Raw genomic sequence first — 16,377 nt, 5'->3', positions numbered from 1 at the left:
ACATACGTTATATTATCACACATGGGATGCGTCTTTGTGCATCAACTACACATCCTTGCTCTAGTCTTCGGCAATGTTTTAAAAACCGGTAAATACCGGCCGGTTATACCGGTATTACCGTTTTCGGATGTAAATTCGGTACGAAACACCCCGGTAAGTAGGAGAAACGGCATAGACTTTGTACCGCCGGTAAAATCCGGTATAACGGTTTGAACCGTAATACCGGTACTATCTCAAGTCTGTTTTTGGGTTAGGATTTTACTTTTTATCGTCCCTTCTCCGTGTTTACTTTTAGCTTTAACCTAACAACTTTTAATATTTTATCTCCATTGATCAAAATTCAAAACTTGCTTCATCACTCCATCATTCGTGACTTGTTCCAGATTTCCATCACCCCATCGTTCGTTCCAGATTTCCATTTTAATCCAATTTTGGATTATTTTTTGAGTTAATGTTGTAATTTATGAAATAATACAATTAACACTAGTCAACCCGGTTGAACCGCCCGACATAACACGGTTCAACCGATTAAACCATTTTTGTGCCTAATCCGGTATGATTAAAAAACCAGATTTTAAAACATTGGTCTGCGTTAAAAATGTAAACATAAGGGGAAACCAAACTTTTTTTTATCCATGGTAACAACATAATCAATTAGAGGCAGTGGTAAGCTTTTAAATCACTCAAACAAAAGTCTCAGGTTTGATAAGTCATGCACTTAGCGCAAGCTGTGTTTTACATGATAACACTAACTGGAAGAGTATTGTTGAGATCCTATAAGTTTTAACAAAAAAATGTTAACAATTGACTAGTCAACACCCACATGTTTAATTTCATCCACGAAATACATAACTTTTGGCCAAAGGCCTTTTGGTCTAGCGGCACTTCGTGCCTCTCCCATAGGGGGAGACTCGGGTTCAAATCTTGTTGCCAACAAATTTCTCATGGAAAAGGAGTTGAGGGATTTTACGAGCCAATCGGTTTCCTCACGGTTTGGCGCCATCCTCGAGCGTCAAACTAATAATGAACGGTTATAATTCCGTAATAGATATGAATATATACCTGGACTATAAAGAGGCATGTTACTGAGCTCAAATACGTTGCCGTTATAATAAAGCACAACTTTTACAAGGTCAATTTTGACAAACAATACATCAAAGGGTGCATAACATAACATTTCCATATACATGAATCTTTCAATTGGATATAGATGGATCAATAAAAAAACCAATAAAAACGATGAAGTAAGCAACGAAAAGAAGAACATCTTGAATCCACGTCGATACCCGCTCAATGGGTGCGCATTACGCCATCATCGTTTTCCAAAGCTTAAAAGTAAACTCCAAATTTCAATTTTCTTGTACCACACGCTGTAAATATTGTACCTTCATCTGCCTCTAGAACTTTCCGCTCTGGAAACACCACGAGCTTATATATTACACACAGAGGCGGTATTCTCCATTGTTAAACCTTTGTTTTCTTCTGTTCAACTGTTTCATAACTCATTTCGTGTGTGTCCGAATTATAAACCGTTTTGATCTTCGTTTTCATCGATCGAAGCGTTTGAAACTTGTGAATATGTGATCGTTTGATTGATTTCCGAGTGAATTTAGGTTTAATCGTTTCATTTCTTGTCCGTACGAATTTAACCGTTTTGATCTTCGTTTTTATCGATCGATGCGTGTGAAACTGTGATCATTCGTTCGATTTACGAGTGAATTTAGATGTACTTTAGAGGTTTAATCGTTTCATTTCGTGTCCGTACGGACTGTGACCGTTTTGATCTTCGTTTTCATCGGTCGATGCGTGTAAACCTGTGAATATGTGATCGTTCGGTTGATTTACGAGTGTTTGGAAGTAATCGATAGGTTTAAATGTTTAGTTGTTGTTATTACGAGTGAATATGTGTTGTGAACGGTTTTGAGGTGTTGTGGTGACGTAATGGTGATGCGAGGAGGAGAAACGGAGAGTTGTTGCAGTAGCAGAGCGTCGGAGGCGTCGCCGGCGGCGGCGGTGGCGAGTCGGAAACGGAGGCCGAAGGTGGAGGTTTATCAGGAGGTGCTTCGTCGGCTTCGAGAGTCGAATTGTGAAGAGGCGTGTAAACCTAGTTTTGAAGATGAGCTGTGGTCTCATTTCAGTCGTCTTCCTGTTCGGTAATTTCGATTTCGGTTGTCTCAACCCCTAATTGTTTGTTGTTTAACGAATTTGTTTATGTGATTGTGTTTATGTTTGATTACACGTCTTCATCGTTTTCATACTGCGAGATCATCCGACGTTTACGTAGGGATAAGATCGATACTGGTGTCGTGCAAACCAGTACCTTACCGCATAGTACCTATACTGAAACTTAGTTAAAACCAAAACCGAATAAAGTCTCCAATGTTCGTTTGATACTGGTATGGTAAGGTAGTGTTGAAAGTCCCAAACTGATACCAGATTCTGAACTTGAGCTAAATTCAAAACCGTATACGATATTGTATATATGTTTGGTCGGTACCGGTATAATACGATAAGGTATTGGGATTCTGTTCGAAATTTCTCATCCCTATCTGCACATGTGTAATTACAAACATTTTTTCTCATATGTGTTGCTTTTTGGAATCTATAACACGTTGCACAAAGCAAAAGTTTGTAAAGTAGAAAAAGCAATGATTATTATCTTCTTATGGTGATGGAAACAGTCTAGTTTTAACCTTCAAATCTGATAAGCTTTACCATTTGTTGTGAGAAATGATGAACTTTTCAACCTTTGATTGAAATGGAAAAATTCTTTGTGTAGAAGGCATAAGAAATTTGGAGGCATAAGCATTTAATAATACTGTATTTGACCATAATAGTTTAATAGTGTATATATTTTTTTTACTCGAAATGGATGAATTCTTGTTTTCTTATGTTCATTAGTCTAATATGGTGGTAAACTTGTCTTTTTCAAAAGATTAAAATATACACAATTATTGTAGTAGGTATGGAGAGCTTGTTGTTGGGATCTTTGGTCAAAAAGCAGATTCTAAAGTATCTTATTCAGTAAAAATTTTTGTTTATATCCTTTTCTTTAGAAAGCTTTAAAAACTTAATTTTACAGTGGTTGAATTCATGGGATCCAATGACTCTAGTTCTCCATCTTTGGATGCCTCTTTTTGGATTAAGTATTAGTTACAACGGATATACCAGCACGAGCTAAAGACATTGAATACTTTTCCTATTTCATGGTTTAACTTTGTGCTTGATGGATAACTAGTTAATTACATCACAAATTGTGGTTTTGGGTTGAAATCACCTAATTCATCAATTTTGTAGCAGATATGCATTGGATGTGAATGTCGAGAGGGCGCATGATGTCCTTATGCATAAAAACTTATTACACATGGCACATGACCCGAATACTAGACCAGCATTCGAAGCCCGCCTCATTCAGGTACAAAGGATAATTTTGATTTTCAGCCTGCCCCCAGTAAAATATAAAATTATAAGTTATAAAGGATAAAATTTATATGAAGTTTCTCCTTTGCATTTTGACCATTCGTTATAAGTTATCACCCATATTTTGTAGGCTTGGGAATACGTTGGTTTCTCTCATTCATTCAAATACCCATATGGTCACCCATTACCTTGCAACATAGTAGCTATTTGTTTTTATTATAATTTTTTGAACATTTTAAAACCGTTTTTGGAGCACCACAAACTAAATAAGGAGTGTTAGAAATTTAGACAAATTCATAACCTTTCTTGAATTCAAGAAATCTAGGTTTGAGATCGAAAATAGAAACTGGGTACTTATATGGAATAAATGGATTATTACTTTTTGTAAGGCATGCTATCAAATGTTATAATTGATGGTTCAGATTTACATTGCACACGCAAAAGAACAATGTCTAAATTCTAGCAGAAATTCCACCTGGACCCAAAAGTATGTTGATTTAGTTAGTTGATAGCCTCTACATTACCTATGTTTTTAAGTTGAATTTTGGTCACTTTGTATCACATTTATAGATTGTTTACTTTTAATGTGTTGCTACGGTAAAAGTTACCTTCTTTAGGCACTCATAAGAGATTCACATGTCAACAATCATGCAGCTTCATTCTAGTGCTGATGAAAATGGCGTTGAATCTACTTCAAGCTATACAAGGATGAAAGATGCTCAAATTTCTATCCATCCATGCAGGCAGAGGCATGATTTTGAATCATATAAACCTAGTTCTTGCTTTTAACACAAAAGGGTACTTATATAATACTCCTTTTTCATGTGGTTTTCAGCCCTCATCCACCACCTGCATTTGGTTTATCATCAAAATTTGAAATTTCTTTTGACGCTGGTAAATCAAATTTGCAAGGTGGCGACAAAGTTATGAGTGCCAACCAGCACTTATTTCGGTAATATTTCTGAAAGGTTTGATTCTATTTGAGCCTTCAATTTTTCAAATATGGTCGTATAATATATAGTAGGGATAGCAATGGAGGCCGATTTACTTGTAAGTGGGTCGATTCGGTCTGTGTCTTATAACGCGTCAAATATAAAATTAGCTTAGAAGGAAATGTGTCAAACATGTTGAATGTAGCACATAGTTTAAATGGTGTATAAAAGGATAAACCGTAATGAGAGAATACTATATACCATGTCAATGAAGTTTTGATTATCTTTCTAGTTTCTACTAGTTCATAATCTGCTTGTTTATTGGTTTTTTCAATTTGATGATGTAACAAGACTTCAAAATCCTGTAGGCCTTTGCACGAAATAACAATTTCAACAAATGACAAGCCTAAACTTCTATGTAAGGTAATCACATTTCAGCTTATTACTTACAAATACAGTTATACGCTTTTTAAGGTTTTCAATTCTAATGTATAGACCTTTGAAAAATTACCAAATTGCCCTTATATTATATGGTTTGAAAATACAGTTAGCTTTCTTTGTGCTTGTATTCAGTTGACTTCATTGCTCTCTGAGATTGGCCTAAATATTCAAGAAGCTCATGCGTTTTCAACAACCGATGGCTACTCGTTAGATGTCTTTGTTGTTAGCGGTTGGCCATACGAGGTATTTCATTATTTTAATCTATCAGTATAATAAGTCATTGTATCGAAAGGATACCAATAAATTTTTTTGTGAATTTATACCATGGTATTCAAGCTTTCTTGGGCAATGCTAACTTATTTAAATATATTTGTAGGAAACAGAGAAATTGAGAGATTTATTGGCAATGGAAATACCAAGGGTTGAGGTAGTCAACTTGCAAATTTTATGTATACGTAGCAAATTTGACACATTTACTTACCCAACGGCCGATTTGGTTTGTGTTATATCTCAAACGTGTTGAACCTTGTCAAACATGTTACAAGTCGAAATACCTATTTTGGTTGCATTCCTTTAAAAAATTTCAATTGTTAGCTCCTAAATTTTGTTATGAGATTTGTTAAGAGTAAAGTACACGGATGCTCCCTGTGGTTTACCAAAATTTTGGGTTTGGTCCCTAGCTTTTCAAAAGTACACAGATGGTCCCTGTGGTTTGCACTTTGGAGTTTGTAATGCATTTAGTCCCCAGCTTTTTCCAAAAGTACATGGATGGTCCTTGTGGTTTGCACTTTGTAACACATTTAGTCCCTAACTTAGACATGCTAAAACCTTTAGATTTGTTGGCGGAGGACTAACTGCGTTACAAAGTACAAACCACAGGGACCATTCGTGTAATTTTGAAAAGCTAGGGACCAAATCCAAAATTTTGGTAAACCCCAGGGACCATCCCTAGACATTACTCATCTGTTAAAGTGGAGAAAAAGTGTTTACTTGTCAACCTGAGCCACCCCATTTCACCAAATTATACAAACCGACTGATCTACCCATGTTGCCCCTTGTATGTTGAAATTCACCACAGGAGATACCTTGGTCAAAAAATCCACAAGCGTTGCCTTCTAACGAGATGGAAACAAAAAAAATTCAAGAAATTGTTCAGCTGCCTGTGGATGGGGCTGATGTGTGGGAAATTGATGTTAAGTTGTTGACGTTTGAATATAGAATTGGTGGTGGATCATACAATGATTTGTAAGTTCCAAGTCTTTTCTTTTCCAAACTACATGCCTGAAGTATGATAATTTTTTCTAATTTATTTTTTTGTTCCTTATACAGGTATAAAGGTACATTTTGCACTCAAGATGTGGCCATCAAAGCTCTCAAGGATGAGTATTTATATGAAAACGTGCAGAAAGAATTCGCTCAAGAAGTCTATATAATGAGGTTTGTTGCATTTATGTTCATTGGTATTAATATTCATATTTTAGTAATTATTATATATTAAGAAGCAACTCCCTCCCTGTCACTATTCACTCCATCCAGCCACGTGTTGCCATGTGGCAGCCAACTTTTTTTCTTTTTAATCTATTTTGTCTTTTAGTCTAACTTTTCGTTTACACCTCTGAACTTTAATAAAGGTCTCGCGGGCTAAAATAGTAAAGTTATCATAGTCCCTAAACTTAAATAAAGTTGTTATTTCGTTTTTTCTAAACTATACCGAGTGGTAAAATACTAAAGTTATCATACAGTCACTAAACTTAAATAAAGTTATTTTTTTTCCTTCTTATACAACTATAACGAGTGCCAATACTGTACTGATACCGCCGCAACGCACGGGGTAAAATACTAGTAACAACAAACAAGCAGATGTACCGAACAAAATCCCACACGTAACAAAGCTATTGGTAGGGTTTGGGGAGGGTGGGATGAGAGCAAACCTTTCCCCTATCCCTGGGGGTATTATTATTGCTGTTGTTGCTGTAGATGTTGTTGATTTAGGACATTGTTGCTTAATCACTACATTATTGCTCGTTTCAATTCCAACGACGATTTTGGTTTTATAGTTTCCTATAATAAACTTTTTCACTGTTTTCTTTCCGTTTTCATTTGTTAGCTAATAATTCCTTTATCCACACATTTTAAACATGTTCCTTAAGTTTGTTATCACTATGAATCTTAACTTTCTTCAACTAACAGGAAAATCCGGCACAAAAACATTGTGCAATTTATAGGTGCATGTACAAGACCTCCAAAACTTTGTATTGTTACCGGTAGTTCTAACTAATTCCTTGCTTTGTTTACAATTTTTCTTCTTGCTTTTCAAGTATGAACATGTTCTTTTTTTATTTTCCAGAATTTATGGCAGGCGGGAGTCTGTACGATTTCCTACATAATCAAAGTGGTCATTTTGATGTCCCAACAATACTCAAAATAGCAAGTCACATTTCGAAAGGAATGAATTACTTGCACCAAAATAATATAATCCACAGGGATCTCAAGAGTGCCAACCTTTTGATGGATGAAAATGGAGTAAGCAAATTAAGTTTTTTGTAAATTGCCTAATTTCTTGGTTATTTAATTTGTATTTGACCGGTTTGCCTAAAAACGTGTCCTTTTGGGTTCTATTGTCTACGATAGATCAAACCAGTATGTGTTCAATTCTTTGCTAAAATGGAAACACCTCAAGTGGGTGGGCGAGAGTCATCCGAAGTGTTTTCGAATGCTTAAAAATAAAACCTCTATAATTGTTTTACTAAAAGAGCTGGATTATTGTCGAAATAAGAGTAAAATGCCATTTTCGCCCCCCTGAGGTTTGGCCGGTTTTGCGACTTTCGTCCAGAGGTTTGTTGTTCCGCATCTGGATCCAAAAGGTTTTGCAATCTTGCCATTTACATCCGGCTCGTTAACTCCATCCATTTTCTCCGTTAAGTCAGGGGTATTTCTGTCTTTTTGTTAACTTAAAATGCAATTTGGTCTCTTTAACTTTATGTAAACCCGCTGGAGATGTGTGAAAAATACCGAATTGTTCTTTAAGTTAACAAAAAAGATGGAAATACCCCCGACTTAACGGAGCAAAATGGATGGAGTTAATGAGCCGGATGAAAATGGCAAGATTTTAAACCTTTTGGATCCAGATGCGGAACAATGTAGTTTGGACGAAAGTCGCAAAACTGGCCAAACCTCAGGGGGACGAAAATGGCATTTTACTCTTGTTATGACAATGTAGTTTTGCTTAATTTACAAACGAATACCTTGTAATTTTGTTTTCATATGATAAACTCCTGTAACTTATAAAACATAACAATAAAGTCCCTGCACTCTATTATTACTCATAAACATATTTTTGCATGATTTAAATCCTAGACTTCTGAACGTATCATGAAACCGTCCATTTTACATGATCAAGTCAAGTCTAAGGAATTAGTTATGCCAAAAAAAAGTTTCATGGATATGCGTCTGAATTTAGCGAACATCATAGGGCTTTTTGACAATTGCCCATAATAATCTTATTTGAAACATCAATAATTTTTAAAATTAGAAATGAACAAAAGAAGGAACAATTGTTTTACCCAAGTTTTGGGCACAAATAAAATAATTAACCATTATGACCTGAATCCGTTTTGACTCGTCACTCATAGTTATTAAAGTAACAGTGTTGGGCCCACAAACTTTTATCTGATTCAGAATCCAATGCTTACGTGGCAGATTGTCAAGGTTTCTGATTTTGGTGTTGCTAGAGTGCAAAACGAGTCTGGTATTATGACTGCAGAAACTGGAACTTACCGGTGGATGGCTCCAGAGGTTGATCTTCTTTTAACATGCATTTTGAGATGGATTTTGTAATATAAAAAACCTGATTTTTTTTAATAATATTCTATTAAGCTAGACCATGATCAACTATCTTTTCTGCATCTTTATGATGCAAACACCATTTTGGTGTCAAAAAAGTCAAATTTATTTCGACTCTAATCATGAACCAAAATTTACACTAATTATTTAAATTAACACATTAATTGGTTTGTATATCTGCTAAAATTTTCCTAGATAATTTGGAGTTGGACATTAGTTTGTTTCAGTTATATCAATTTGAAATTTTAAGAATAAGTTTTTTATCATCATATTTACTTGATTATATAGAAAATTGACTATTAATTAAGATATATTAATAACAATTACAAATAAAAGACTAAAGAGCTTTAACATATTCGATATGGTACTCGAAATGTTACAATGAGGTCGTTTAATGTTAAACTTTTTAAATTATGTTTTTACTTTTTATGTTGAATATTTAATAAGTATGAGTTGGGAAAACTTGGTGTGATTAATAGTGTTACATAAAGTACACAATTTTGGTGTCTTGGTTGGATATGGTTTACACCAAATTTTACACCATTTGATGTTTTGATGCATCTAATGTGAGGCCACAACAACCAAATTTGATTAATTCACAAAAACTGATTTTTGATTATGAGTTGGGAGAAGCATGCGTGTGTAGTTGTAAGAGAAGTGATTATTTAGATGAATGTACAATCACATACATATCACTAATTTAGTTAAATGATTATTGGATTCTAATTCTTCATGTCATTACAATCATTTTTAGGACACACCTTTAATACTCAAAAAAATATTCTAATTCTTTGGTTCCTGGCAGGTTATTGAACATAAACCTTACAGTCACAAGGCAGATGTCTTCAGTTTTGGCATTGTTGTGTGGGAGCTGTTAACAAAGAAGGTTTGATCACCCTCCAATCCTTAATACTTTTTATATACTAAACCGAAATTTAATGTCAGGGAAAATATTGAACCACAGATTGAACGTGTGTGTATCGGGGCACGTTCATTTCAGATACATTAATTATGCTGAGAATTGCGAGAACCACTTATTGAACGTGTACCCTTTTATTTTTAAGTGTGATACACAAGGGGGTTACATAACCGCCCACCCCACTATCATTCTCTCTCACATTAAATCATCAATGCACTACGTATAAGTGCTTAATGCAGTTTCGTAGTTCTCAACACAATCCCTATTATATATATAGGCTTCGCATCAATAGGAAACCACCCCGAGTTGTGAGAGCTCCAACTCCTGTGCGAGTTTTGCCACCATTTTTTGCACAAACGTAGATGAACATGTTATAAACACACGTGTAAAAAAATTCCAAGCGGTGTTTTAAGCCTTATTACAGCACTGTTAAAAGCTATTGATATCAGCATTTACACCCACTGTAAGGGTTTTTTACGGTGGTGTAAATCAACAAAAACTATTAATTTTATTTTTGTATGGAAAAGTTGATTTTTTAAGGATTTTTGGTAAAAAAGATTTTTTTTTTTTTTTGAAAAAGCCTTTGTTTTGGCCGAGTTCTCACAACTCTTAGGATTTTTCATTTCACCCTGTAATTAGTTACTACACATATATAATTTGGTTATTACACATATGTAAAATAATCTTAACATGTATGTAATCATAAAAATACATATAGTAAAAATGACAAAAGTACCCTAAATATTGAGAGAACCGTGAGAACGAATGAAAAAACCTATCAAAACCAATTTTTTTAATACAGTTCTTATTGTAATTAAAGTATAACATCAAAAAAGAATTGAGTAAGTTGCTTTTTGAGTCCTTGTGTTTTAGTGGTTTTAACCACTTGGGTCCAAAATCAAAAGTACAAGTGTTAAAAAGTTGGACTCAAAATGTTATAAAATGAGTGGTTAGGGACTCATAACGTTAAACTTTTAATTTTGGACTCAAATGGTTAAAACCACTAAAACACACGGACTCAAAAAATAATTTACTCAAAAGATTTTACAACATCAAATAATTCATTTCTCCTCTCAAAATCAATCTTATTAGAATTTTTTACACGTGTAAATATAACAAATTTACACATGTTTAAATGGCAAACTTACACATGTGTAAATTTTCTTTATTTACGAATTCACGTAATTTAAACGTCTAAATTAAATTTCTAACATTGTATTCGAATACTAATGATAAGTGTAAAAAAATTCTGAATTTGAATTGTTTTTGACCAAGTTCTCGTGGTTTTTTCATTCGTTCTCACGGTTCTCGCAATATTTAGCGTTCTTATTTAAACCTTCCCCTATATATAAATATAATGATTATTTATTAGGAGTTCTGTAAGTTCTTCTGCAATGATCCCAACCCTATATATACATATATATAGAGAGAGAGATGTGTCCCTGCATATACTATATTATAATACATAATGAGGACAACAAGGTAATTTTACATAATTTTAAGGGTTTAAGTAAAAAAATAGAACAATTTTTTGTACAAAAACTTATCTTTGTGATAATAATTTTTTTGTTACCGGTTGACATGGCAGCTTCCTTATGCTAACTTGACTCCACTTCAGGCAGCAATAGGAGTGGTCCAAAAGGTACTTTTATAATCTGAGTTTCATTTTTTGTACTTTCATAATCTGAGTTTAATCTTTTATAGGTCTTTAGACATTTAAACCAGAGGTGTTTATTTCTTAAATTATCAATTTAATATCTAGGGTCTAAGGCCAGTAATTCCAAAGCATACTCATCCAGAGATTGTGGGACTACTTGAGCGATGTTGGCAGCAAGATCCGTCTTCGCGGCCAGAATTTTCTGAGATAATATCAATTCTACTGCATTGTTCTAAGATGGTAAATATTGAACTTATTGGTGGCGAAATGGATGGGTTGGGTTATGGATGGAAACAATATAACTTTTGCCTGGGTCGGAACAGATTAACCAACACACTTTTTTGTTAGGTATAAAGCGGCGTAGTAGAACCAAAACACACACACAAACGATATAAACACGCAAACAAAAAATAGAAAAACGATAAACATGACACAAGAATTTTACGTGGTTCAATCCCGTCAGGGACCTATGTCCAAGGGCGGTAACGCTGTAATTAGGTTATTTCATTAAGCTCAAGGTACCAAAGATTACAATACATGTAATTAGGTAGACACAGAGAACAATTAGGTTTTTAGCTTGGTGAACAAGAATTCTAAAACGGGCCAAATTGTGCCTTCCTTCAAATTTTCTTCTAATCATCCAATAAACAAGCCCAATTAGCAAGGACTTCAAAAACCCAACATTTCGTGATAGGATATTGCAGGCCACCAAATTATTCAACTTTTTTCATTAAGCATACACAAGTATGTATCTTGTGTCATGCTGAATGACAAAAATGCCCTTAATTTCGTGAAAAAGAGAGAACAATTTTAAAAAAGAATAACTCTCAAGGCTATACTCGTCATTTGGCATGTTTTTGTTCAAAACTAGTATAAACGACACATGGTGCATACTAGAGTGGCCCCATAATGAAGAGAGTTAACAAATTTAATTATAATTCTTTAGAAGGTTTTATGAGTTGGAAATAACACTTTGGATGACATGCTATCTGTTCCACAGGTTTGAGCGGTTTATTTTAAATCTTGATTCATTCGTAAGGAAAAAACATGACATGAATCAATACGTTTATAAGTAAATGGATTAACAAGAAATTATTAACAAAAAGAATTCTATTTGTTTTTTTAATGTAGGTAGTGGAAGAGAAAAGATCTACCAAAAAAAAGAAATAGTTTGGGAAGTGTCTTTTGACCAGATGGTGTATGATAACCATGTTCCACGTCAGCGTGTAAGTTTTCGGAGTAACAATACTGTAGGTAACATCCCGGCCCTAGATTTCTTGGTATGAATAATTTGACGTGTTAGTTGTAAATATCTGTTTCTTGCGAGATCTCTTATCATCGTGGAAAATGCAACATAAAAAACACAGCCAATTCGAACACAGAGTGAATTTGAGTAGCTCGTAAGAGAGGTTTTTGTGATCTTTGTTTAGTCTGATGTATAAAGGTATAAGCAGCAAGTATTGACATATGTTTTGTATTTATTATATATATCATGTGCGGTAAGTTTGTTGGTAACGATATTTTTAAATCGTAGTGTCCATGTGACAATATTTTACTTCTGTAACCATGAAATACGTTGTTATGTATTGATTAAGATGATATACTAGGAGACGATAGATTAATTCCAATCATAAAACATATAGCACTCTGATCTTTAAGTACCCTTTTAACTAACTGACAATTAAGTTGGTTATCACATACAAAACCCATCCTTAACTACGAAAACTTGTCTAATAGCTACTAATGCAACCTCCAAAAGTTCTCGACTTCACGGACAAAGATGGACTAAAGTCTAAACAATGAAAACTTAGGTGTGACAACCTAGTATTCTCTTATCATTGTTGAACTACCGTTAAGCAGGAGCATTAAGCCTTCATGAGTAGGAACATTAGGACTATTATGAATGCAAGTAAATTTCTGGATTGAAATCAACTCTTATTTCTATGAAGTGCAGCCTTTGTTTTACTTCTTGTTAGCTGCAGTTTCAAAAATCTTTCAAAAGTGCATGTTTGGAATAAAAAAGTCAGCTCTTCCATAGCATCTTCGATCATGGAATTTGCGAATATGCTGGTGGTCGACCTTACGTACTTGTTCCAAGACAACTCCGTGATAGCATACCCTCTTGTTTTCATATACTATTGGTGTCATTGCAAGGCAATACCATCAGTGGTCACATATGTAAGTTTTAAATTCTCAATCAACGAAGAAATTCTTCATCTTTGATATCTTCTCCATCGAACTTTTGGGAATTAGAGTTGACATAACTGACTATTAATTCTTGAATTAGTTACCATATCCGTTCAAATTTGTTATGGCTTGAATTAGTTACCATATATCATTTAATTATGATATAAAAAGAACTTGCCAAGCTACATCAAAACAGAAGGTAGACGGGCAACAAGCTGCGCTGTTACCTCTTTCTGAATTGCAAACCCTAACCTTCCAAAGACAAACCCCTTCCCGTTGTTGTGGATGACCCGGATATACAACAATCTTTCTCATTTTCATGGGTACTTGATCCTCTGATCAATTCTTCCAAAAGAGAACCCATCCGTGATTGCTAAAGCTTGTCTAATAGCTACTAGATACAAATGGCATGTAACAAACCTGAACAAATTTCGTATATCCACTAAATCGTGAAAGAAATGTCTTGAAATGTACAAACCTGACCAACTTTATATTTTTATAAACAAACCAGATTCTTAAATAAAGTACATAACAAAAAAAAAACTATACATACAAAAACAAAATAAATATGTGATACTAAAGTTGAAAAGGGTGATATTGTACCCTTTATGTGGTTTTTACTTTTTACTTTTAACTTTTTTAGGCTTCTTGGTTTGCTCATTTCAATATGTTAAGGTTGAATATTGTTGAATTTATTGATCGGTTTTAAGTTTGAAATCAAATAAACTGAATTTTGTGTTTGGTCGATTAATCTGATAACCCAAACTCAAAATAAACAACCCAAATTTGGTAGGGTACATATTAACAAACAAGGCTTCCACTATTTTCACACCTCAAAATTTTATTTTCACATCTCTTTTCACTTTCTCTCTCTCTCTCTCTCTCTCTCTGTATATATCTATGTATGCATAGAAAAAAATAGAGAAAAGGGATGTATGAATATTAACTCCTAATAAACAGAAGTACAACCACATATACATCTTGGCAAGTTGACTTGCAATTTTCCTCTGTCAAAGTATAAAAGTGAGTTTTCTGTTTGACTGCAAACTCCTTTTAAATGAAATTATTTTTTTTAATCAATTATAAATTCTTACTTCAATGTTTTTTTAGTAAAATATATGGATAGTTAGTGCGGTTTGTCAAAATAATACCTTTAGTCTTCAACTTTTGAAAATTACACTCATGCTCCATGTGGTTTGCTCGGTTGTTACTCTGTTGTCCCTAGAGTGAATGGGGGTCAGCTTTCTCTATTAAATCCACATAAAATGACAAAATTACCCATATGAATTAAAAAAATAAAGCACTATTTAATCTTTTAAAAACTAAAAAAAAAAAATACTTTTAGTTTATTTGTAGGACCCACCCACAACCAACCGCCACATACTCCACCTACAACCTCCATAACAACAATCAACTAACAAAATTCAAAATCAAACAAAATAGAACTACTTATACACACAACATAACAGATTCACAAGATTAAGGGGGTGTTTGGCTAAACTTATCCACACCTCCTTATAACTTATTGAGTTCTATAATGAGTTAATAAGGAGAAAAAATGTTTGACAAACTCAAAAGAACTTTTTAAAATGACTTTTTGTATGGAGGGGAAAAGTCAGTTTTGAAAAGTTAGAACATTATGGCTTTTTGAAGTTCCTTGTAACTTTTCATAGTACATTGTGGGTTTTTAAAGCTCCTTAGTCATTTTACATGAATAAACTAAGCCAAACACTTTTTAAAAAAGAACTTATTGACTTTTCCCACCACATAAGCTAATCCGAACACCTTTTTAAAAACTACTTTTCAAAAAGTCAATAAGTCCTTTTAACAAAAAGTCATCTTTGAGTTAAATATGCTTAACCAACCTTAAAAAACAAGATTAACAACAAAGCATGATTCAGATTCAGATGAAGGGGAGAGAGTTGACAGATGCGCCCATCATCATCCTCGCCTTCTCTTATACACCATTATTGACACCACCATTCAGATTCGGGTGAAAGGGGCCCGTCGTCATTCGATTTCAGATGAAGAGGACCTGTCGCTGTTCGATTTCAGATGAAGGGGACCTTCGCCGTTCTTATTCAGATGAAGTGAGTTATTCACGTCGTCGCCAGAGCTCCTCTATCTCTGATCTCCCACCACTCTCTTTCTCGCACTCTCTAACATTCCAGATTTTCTCCCTCTCTCTCTAACCTTCTCTCTTCGTATCCGACTCTCTCTCTAGATTTTTCAGATTTGTAAAGAGTGTGTGTTGGTGGGTGTGGGTGGAGGTGGGTGATGATGGTGGGTGGAAGCAGGAGGTTGAAGATGATCTTAGGGGTTAAGGTTAGGTGTTTATGTTTTAAATAAAATGTGAGTCCCATGTAATTTATTAAACTTTAACTATAATTCTTTTCATATTTAAGTTATTTATTTTAATGATAAGGTCATTTTAGTCAATTTACTTTCACTTGACACTAAAAACTAACCTCCATCCACTCTAGGGACTATTTGAGTAACAACCGAGCAAACCACAGGGAGCATTAGTGTAATTTTCAAAAGTTAAAGACTAAATGTATTATTTTGACAAACCACAGAGGCTATTCTTGCATTTTACTTTTTTTCACAAAACCTTCCCAAAAACGATCTATACCTATGTATTTTGGTCCAGTGGCGGACCCAGGATTTTTGGACAATGGGGTCCCATTTTTCCGGTGTTCAAATTTTTTGGATCGGTCGTTGTTCGGGTCGGGTCGAGAAACATAATTGAAAACAATATCATAACTAAACTACAAGTTTCATTTACTACACGTTCAGCTATTAAAATACCCAATTTTAAAGTCAAGTTTAATTCATTTACTACACATTCAGCTATTAAAATACCCAATTTTAAAGTCAAGTTTAAAAAAAACCCAAAAAAACAAAAGAAACAGGTATTGAACCCGGGACCTTTTGAATGTAAACAAGGGGTTTTACCAATGCACCAGGCTCACTCTCAT

General features: G+C 34.2%; 1 protein-coding gene across 3 annotated transcripts; it reads left to right on the top strand.

Annotated features, from left to right (window-relative positions):
* The first annotated feature begins 1,248 nt into the window (after nucleotides 1-1,248).
* LOC110940996 (serine/threonine-protein kinase STY46) lies at nucleotides 1,249-12,784 on the top strand. 3 transcript variants are annotated; one of them, XM_022182588.2, is made up of 16 exons: nucleotides 1,249-2,153; nucleotides 3,301-3,415; nucleotides 4,075-4,169; nucleotides 4,256-4,372; nucleotides 4,721-4,775; nucleotides 4,926-5,036; nucleotides 5,170-5,220; nucleotides 5,872-6,038; nucleotides 6,123-6,230; nucleotides 6,984-7,057; nucleotides 7,141-7,316; nucleotides 8,493-8,588; nucleotides 9,442-9,522; nucleotides 11,144-11,197; nucleotides 11,318-11,452; nucleotides 12,344-12,784. In XM_022182588.2, exons 1-16 carry the CDS (start codon nucleotides 1,942-1,944, stop codon nucleotides 12,380-12,382), a joined length of 1,686 nt encoding a protein of 561 aa, XP_022038280.1. In that variant the 5' UTR covers nucleotides 1,249-1,941; the 3' UTR covers nucleotides 12,383-12,784. The 3 variants fall into 3 exon arrangements, with proteins under 3 accessions (XP_022038280.1, XP_035846021.1, XP_035846022.1); XM_035990128.1 differs by lacking the exon at nucleotides 4,256-4,372; XM_035990129.1 differs by lacking the exon at nucleotides 11,318-11,452.
* The last annotated feature ends 3,593 nt before the right edge of the window (nucleotides 12,785-16,377 follow it).

Source organism: Helianthus annuus, chromosome 5 (genome assembly GCF_002127325.2).
Source record: "Helianthus annuus cultivar XRQ/B chromosome 5, HanXRQr2.0-SUNRISE, whole genome shotgun sequence".
NCBI lineage: Eukaryota > Viridiplantae > Streptophyta > Magnoliopsida > Asterales > Asteraceae > Helianthus > Helianthus annuus.
Note: the sequence above shows the minus strand (reverse complement) of the source record. Positions and strands in the feature narration are given on the sequence as shown.

Excerpts from the sequence above, each read along its gene's own strand:
- LOC110940996 (XM_022182588.2), top strand. The coding sequence starts at position 1,942 with ATGGTGATGCGAGGAGGAGAAACGGAGAGTTGTTGCAGTAGCAGAGCG. Across the intron at positions 4,170-4,255 it reads ATCCATCCATGCAGGCAGAG|CCCTCATCCACCACCTGCAT; the intron begins GCATGATTTTGA and ends TGTGGTTTTCAG. Across the intron at positions 8,589-9,441 it reads ACCGGTGGATGGCTCCAGAG|GTTATTGAACATAAACCTTA; the intron begins GTTGATCTTCTT and ends GGTTCCTGGCAG.